The sequence below is a fragment of the Pundamilia nyererei genome, unplaced genomic scaffold (assembly GCF_000239375.1).
Source record: "Pundamilia nyererei isolate P.nyererei 1_Seehausen unplaced genomic scaffold, PunNye1.0 scaffold00348, whole genome shotgun sequence".
NCBI classification, from domain to species: Eukaryota; Metazoa; Chordata; class Actinopteri; order Cichliformes; family Cichlidae; genus Pundamilia; species Pundamilia nyererei.
The window spans coordinates 391004-398459 of record NW_005187749.1 but is presented as its reverse complement, the minus strand read 5'-3'; the positions used below and the strand labels follow the sequence as shown (position 1 = coordinate 398459).

Sequence of the window (7456 nt, the reverse complement as noted above, 5' to 3'; positions counted from 1 at the left end):
TTATTTCATTTTTAACCTTAATTTATATTTTATTCCTTCCTAGTTAAATTTACCCTTTTTAATATGAAAAATTAAAAAGGGTAAATTTTCATATTTATTTCCTATCTTATTCAAGCCTTTTCCTTTTTATTTCTTTAGGTCACGAGCAGTTGTCTAAGCATTTCACTGCATATCGTACTGTGTATGACTGTGTACGTGACAAATAAAATTTGAATTTGAATTTAATTATATCGTCCTACCTGCTGTTATGAAGGACTGCAGCATCACTTTGCACAATGTGGTGAAAAAGCACTGACAGAGGTAACTGAATGAAACTGGGCCAAAGTAGGCGGAGTTAGCAGTGAGTCAGCTTAGCTTAAAAAAGGCTGAAAGTCGAGGGAAAGCCTGGCTTCCAGGTCAAGACAGCCAAGTGTACAAATGGAAGAAATGAAAGACAATTTCTTCATCAGTGGGCAGAGCCAGGACAGACATAATATGAAGCTATACTAATTTGCTGCAAGTTCCAGCTACACATTAACCACACTGACAGTTCTATTGTGCCTCTCATTTTACTCTTGGCCCGAAGGCAAAGAAGTTTAAATGTCATTACGGTCATTGACAGTTTCATTTTCATTCTGGATTATGAAGCTGCAGTACATTTAAGATAAGATAAGATAACCTTTATTAGTCCCACACATGGGAAATTTGTTTTGTTACAGCAGAAAGTGGACAGTGCAAAGTTATATAGCAAAAATGAGAGAACATTACCTGGGTTACACATCTTAAACAACACCATAAAATAGAATTTAATAGCTAAAGAGTGAGAGCACTAGGTGACTTGTTATGTTGTGAAAGGATATTCATATTTTTCACTACAATGACCCCTGGCAAGCTGATAGCTGTGCATGCTGATGCAGCTTGAGCTCAAATATAAATCGACACAGTTCAGCATTGACCTGGGTTTAGTTTAAGCTCACCTGCATGCGGTTCATGGCCTCTCGGATCTGGTCCAGGTGATGGGCAGAGCTAAGTGCCTCCAGGCGGATGTCCGTCAACTTGAGCTCCTTCTCCCTCAGCTCGTTCTTCAGCTGGAGGATGATTTCTGCCTCAGCCTCAGTGCATTCACATAGCCTGAAAGTGGGTTCACACACAGGGAGGAGGAGGGCTCACCTTTAGGGTTATACCAAGCACGTACACCAAGTCTGGAGAATGTGCACTTTCAGGGGGAACAAGAAAGCTGAAGTTCAAGCTGAGTCAGTCTGGGCTGGTATCACATGGGTGAACAAGGAACGTTAAGCACTTGGTACAGCAAATCCTTCCCATTGATACTACAGTACTTTATTTTAGCAATCTTACAGGAAAAGAAATATTGCAATATGTGTAGGATGTTTATGCCAGAATTTATGACAGCCATGCAGCATACCAGTTGCTCTTTTCTTTATTTAACATTAATGTTTAGTCTGAAATGTAAGAGATCATTTTCAGAGTAAACTAAAAAGGCTGATGTGGTGTTGTCATAATGACAGAGATTCAGCTGTTTTCGTAATCAGCAGGCAGATATTAAAAAAGTCGACATGTAAAAATGCTATGTTTGCTAAGTCAGAAACCTCCACATGCCGAGACTATAAGAGTTAAGATACCACGCATGCCAAGTTATCTTAACCCAAACAATACCTGGCATGACTGTGAAACAGCCATATATTTATATATCAATATATAAATAGATATATTGACCTTTTGTAGTAAGATGCAGACAATTTTTTCTGACATGTCTGACAAAACAAGAACAGTTTTCTTTCCATTCTGCTACTTTTCCATAACCGAGAACTGGACAATCTTAAGGTCCTGGTTCAGTTTGTGTCCCGGAGCAAAGCGCTAATGTGGAGAAGAACGCCACACAAACACAAACCACTGCAAACACACTCCCAGGGAGCATGCCACTCAGTGCCTGTTACCGAGATCTGTGCTTGTAGACCACATAACCATTTAGCTTTTTCTTTGCCGTCCAAATGGGGGAAGACTTGCTATCGCAAACGCACTTGCTACAGTAGGTAGAGAAATAGTAAAGAAATAATGAAACAGAGTGGTTGGATGAAAGAGAAAAGAAAAGTGAAGTGAGGGTCAGAAACAATTACATATTCAGAGAAGAAAAAGAAATGAGACAAGTGTGTATTTCAGTTATTATAGATCGTAGATACGGCAGAAGACAATGTCTCATGTGAATAGAACTGTGAGAGTGAATGAGTATACATTTACTCACTCTGTGGTGGAGGGTGAAGAGCGCAGCGTGGCGATACTGCCTTGCCTGTTGTCGTGCTGCAGTTTGGGTGAGGAAGGCAGAGAGTCGGTCATCTCCTCCATCTCATCGTGGGCTGACTGCGATTTGGTTTTCTTCTTGCTGAACGCCTGCTTGAAGGAGCTTCGTAACTGCAACACACATAACACAAACACACAGGGGCAGAAACATCAGTACCGGCCGTGCTAACCTCCTCAGTCATATCATGTCAGTTCATATTAACCCTGATGATATTGCATCCTGTCAGGAAGTTACTCCGTGCTGTTTCCAAGCAATGGGCACTGTCTGGTTTAGGTAAAAAGGCAAGAAGCAAGACCATAAGTACAGATGAGAATGGGGGGGGGGGGCAGGCGTTTTTAATATTCCTAAAAATTTTGGGATGAACAGGCATTCAAAATGAGGAGGGGCGGAGGAAAAGGAGGGGGGAGGAGAAACAATGGGGGAAAGGGGAAGGTCGCTGTATCCATGCCGACGTTCTCAGAAAAAGGAGGAGGTTGCTCTAAGAGGGGGAGAAGGCAGGGCAAACGTAGGAGCAAAGGAAGTGAAGATGAGGAATCACTGCACACAAACGAAGACACTCTGGGAACCACTGACCTGAGCCGGGAGGGAATCGGCCACCTGAAGATGCAAAACACACCCAACATTAAGCCACGCAAACACACACCCCTGCTCTGCAGGAGACTCAGTGTTGATTAAAGCTAACTGCTGCAAATATCACTGTTTTACTGGAGACATTCCAGTTACTGCTGTTGCTAGAATGGTAATAATCGTGATGAATGTTATTACAGTTGCGTTCCCTTTGGTAGGAGGAGAGCATTTCTGCAAGCATGCTCAGTGTTTGATCACCGCTGCCTGAGGTGATCTGAGGTGACAAATAAACTTGTCTGAATACGGGACAGTTTAGATCTCAAGTCAATAAAACCAACATTTTACAAAGCAAAGAGTTCAGGACGCAACATGAAGTCAGCACAATGATGCACAACACAAAATATGCAACATTTTACAACACTGACACTCATAAGACTGATATTGAAATGCTAATTATTTGCAGCTTAGGTTATGAGTTGAAATTCATGGTTGTAATTGCAGCTATATGATAATATGCAACTTCATCCTTCACCTTGCCACCCTGCAAGCCTGATGTGTGGTTTTTGTCTTTGCTTTTCATTCACTAACCTCAATTCAACTCTGTCCTCCACCCATCATACACCCAGGAAGAATTTATGCAAATGAATAATTAATTGCTGCTGAAATAAGGAAACGGCTGGTATTCATGAGGCTGGCTTGATGTTGACATGTCAGGCTTGGTGGGGAACTTTTACACTGTTAGTATGCATTTCATTTCAAGGGCATGTGTTTTGCATTGCAGCAGAGACTGGAGAATGGCTCTAGTTTGTGTGCTCCTTGGCTGAGACAGAACTTCTAATATGTCATCTCTCTCACTCAGGGGACTGCAGCAAATCGCAGCTCTCAGCCAGGGATGCTGAGTAGCTTGTACAGCAACCAGCAAAATTAGCACAGATAGAGCAGAGAAAGGGGAAAAGGCTTTATGGCTTTGGATGTTTTGGGAAAATGTATATATACATTTGTCAATTGAAGGAAAACTGCTTTAAACATACATCTGAGACTAGGATTTAACTTCAGTTCAAGATGCATTTTAGACATGTGAGTCAGCAAACACTCAGTTTCCTTTTTATTCCCCCAACATGCTCTGTAGGAGGAATAAAGCTATATGCCATGCTGTTTTACACCTCCAAGCTTGACCAAGTCCAATTGTGTAACTGAGGGATTAAGAGCTTTTCTCAAAAGCACTTTGACAGGAAATTTCGAAGAGTGTTTCTCTTCTATCCAAAATTGGAAATTTAACAAGCACTCCTCTAACCTCTGGGCAGAAACTCGACTTTTTTCAGGCTGAACCTCTGTGTACATGACATTGGTGGCCTCTGCTTCTTTTCCAACCTCATCTGCATGTTAGACTAAATATGAATTTCCAAGTGTTTCTCAAACAGTGACTGCAGTGTGGTTCATTATGCTTGATCCTCTTTTAGGTCAAGATGCCTTCAAGATTTTGCTGCACACTCTGCATACTCAATCCTCGGAAGAATCTCAACTCAAATATGACTAAATATTAGATTTTTGATCTACATGGTGACTTGATCACACGTATCAAACCAGTTAATCACAGACTGATTCAGTCATGTAAGGCAGCAAACACCCACTTTACACTAAAGAAGGAATGATTGGGCATAAAAAAATCAGAGCATTAAAAACATGGATTGGCATTTTGGGGCAGAAATGATCCATTTGCTTTTGATTTGATGAGCAAATAAAGACTAAATAATGCAAGTTCTTCTGAGCTCATGCAGGTATAGTTAATGCATTCTTCTTGTAGGAATGTGGATGATTTTTAGTGAGAGCAACAGTACAATCACATTTATTTGATAGAGCTGCAAAAATATCTTTTCTTTATGCAAATAAGACATTTAATCTCTTAATGTGGGCATATAAAGCACATCTAAAATAGCTTCAATGCCACTGAATAATGTATATGTATCTAGGGGATTTTTTACCAAATCCACCTCCAACAATGTCTGGATATTTTCATGTGAAAATATAAAGCATCTGTTGGTTGCAGCAAATGAATGCAAGCCAGAAATTAAAAGACACCTGCATATATAGCATAATCTCAAAATACCCAAAACAGGCAGCTGAAAGTATTTTGAATGGTGCTCATGGCCATTGATCAGTGGTCATAACAGTTTGCATATTAATGATCAAGGAACCGACCTCCCAGCCCATTGTTCGAAGACCATTGCTAGTTTCAGTCATTATGCAAATGCACTGTTTATAAGATTGGGGAAACCTGCCGAGTGGGAGAAATGACGAAACTGAAAACGCTACGCCCAGATGAACAGAATCAACCTTTTGGGGCTTTGGTTAAGAAGTACTCAGTTCCACCCCTCTCTTATATTTTGCCTTAAAAATTAAGCTCAAGGTCCAAAAGTGCAGTTCATTGTATGAGCAGTTGAGGCTGTCCCCCAAACAATCAATCCCAATAGAAAGGCATGTTTAAGGCATAGTACAACAAGTGCTTTAAGTCTTTCTAGCTAACCTTCTGTTCATGAGTAGAAGTATGTTTTACTAAGGGTGCAGCCACTTTTACTGTTAGATTTTCTAGCAGATTTTTGTGTCTGTGCGATACACTCGTAAAGCGAATGGATGTAGCTTGTTAGTAAGAACTCAGATTATACCACGCTCCCATCCAAAAAGCAGGGTGCTATGTCCTTTCATGATGAGTCTTTGAGAAGAGCCACTGTTAGCCACTGGAACTATGGAAGGTTTGAGGTCTGGTTTTGAAATGTGATTTTACTCTGAAGCTTTAGTGTTTTTATCTTTTCACCTACCCAGCTCTTCTTCTTCTTCTTTTTGTCTTCGGCATCCTTGCCCAAGCTGCCCATACTGGAATGACTGGCTGCGCTGTTAATACTGGACATACTTTCAGAAGAGTGCTGCCGTCTAATCCTCAGATCTGGAAAGAACAGACAAAGCTTTCTTTAGTGCAAAGAACGTTTAGGTGAACAGTGTCACTACATTTATTGGTTAATACTGGTTCTTATTTAAAGTGCTGCAGGAATTGTTTCTTTCAATCTGACTCACACAGCACAAAAATCTGTAAATAACAGGGGTTCAATTACCTATGAAGCCAGTTGCGCTAAATGTTCATCCACTTATCAAAACATCATTTTGTCTCCTGCCAGCCTGCTCATTACCTTTGTCAAGGTGGTTTGGGCCATTGAGTGCCACCTGGATAGCTGTTTGGGCGTCTGTGTTCTGGGTCTTCAGCATTTCTATCGTCTCCCTCAACTCTGCCAACTCGGACTCCTTTAGTCAGAAAAAAAGAGAGAGAACAGGAGGTGCTGTTTTATTTTTTATTTATGAAGACAGAAATCTCTGTAGTCTAAATAAAACAGACTTTCCAAATCCAAAATCAGTGATCAGACCAGGTTATTTTTTAAAAAGGATGAGGAACCCAAAAATGTTGGAATCGTCCCCTTAGTTACATTACTGAGAGCAGATTCTTAAATTTTGCATTGAGGTAGCTGTGTGTGTGTTTGTGTGTGCGTATGGATGTGTGTGTTTGTGTGTGTGGGGAGGGGTACATTTTGAGAAATACAGTAGATTTGCCCCAAAGCCAGCACCACCTGCTTAGAATAAGAAGAATACTGGACCAGATAAAGGGAGACTCCTACTCTGTCTTTCCCCAAAACTCACTGAGGGCTGCAGATAGGGTTTTCACTTTAATTAAAAGTTAGGATGGCCTTGTTTGACAAAGGCAGCTCACCCATCTCAGTCTCCTTTAATTTATAATGGATTAAAAAGCAGCCAGGGCTTGTCAGCTATGTGTGCATGTATATGTGAACAGAGGGGAGCATTCTTCATTTGTGGTAGGGGTATGCCTAAGAACATATTGCTGCTGCTGTGATGAGTTTTAGTTCTTTTCAAGCTCTTTTGAAGTCCTAGAGAAAAAAATAGCTGCGGGCAAAAAATGATGACGGAAAGACCGCTTTAAACAGATTTTTGTTATTAAACTGGATACTTTTACTTACATATAAAGCACTGAAGTTTGAATCCTAAGCATGTCAAAAGACTTTGGTTAAGGTTAGAGAAAAACTTTACCAAGTAAACTCCTTCAGCAGAAAACTTTTCACGAGTCGAGAATTGAGCCTTTAATATATTTTTATTATGTCACAGTGACCAACCTCTGACTTGATACTTCCCACTGAAATTATTCAGTGCCACACAGTTTCACGTTTCTAATCATTTCTCCTCTTTGTAGTCTCTTTTGAAGATGCCACACAGTGTATTTTAAATTCAAGAATAAGCTCTTGTACCTTTTGCTCGGCTGTCATGGTGAGGCTCTGCAGGCGGCAGGTCATGTTACTCAGACTCTTCTCAAAGGCTGCCACCAGGTGAGCCTACAGACACAGGAAGACAAGTAAACTTAATCCTCGCTTTTACTTTTTTTACATGCTTTGGCTCACTATTTATGTTTTTCTTATGCAAATCGAAAATCCAGATTCAAAAAGAGAAAGCACTGAAATAAATAAAACACACACACACACACACACACACACACACACACACACACACACACACACACACACACACACACACACACAC

At 40.6% G+C, this 7456-nt stretch overlaps 1 protein-coding gene across 6 annotated transcripts in view; it reads right to left on the bottom strand.

Moving 5' to 3' along the window:
* nav3 (neuron navigator 3) overlaps positions 1 to 7456 on the bottom strand; it is a 184254-nt gene that overhangs the window by 13753 nt on the left and 163045 nt on the right. For 4 of the 6 annotated variants that reach the window (XM_005752184.1, XM_005752186.1, XM_005752189.1 and 1 more), the window contains 6 exons: positions 7168 to 7251; positions 6046 to 6157; positions 5680 to 5804; positions 2870 to 2893; positions 2240 to 2406; positions 957 to 1110 (listed from right to left, as the gene is read on the bottom strand). In XM_005752184.1, coding sequence (XP_005752241.1) covers positions 957 to 1110; positions 2240 to 2406; positions 2870 to 2893; positions 5680 to 5804; positions 6046 to 6157; positions 7168 to 7251 — 666 coding nt within the window. The remainder of the gene's footprint in view (positions 1 to 956; positions 1111 to 2239; positions 2407 to 2869; positions 2894 to 5679; positions 5805 to 6045; positions 6158 to 7167; positions 7252 to 7456) is intronic. The other 2 variants (XM_005752185.1, XM_005752188.1) reach the window with 1 other exon arrangement.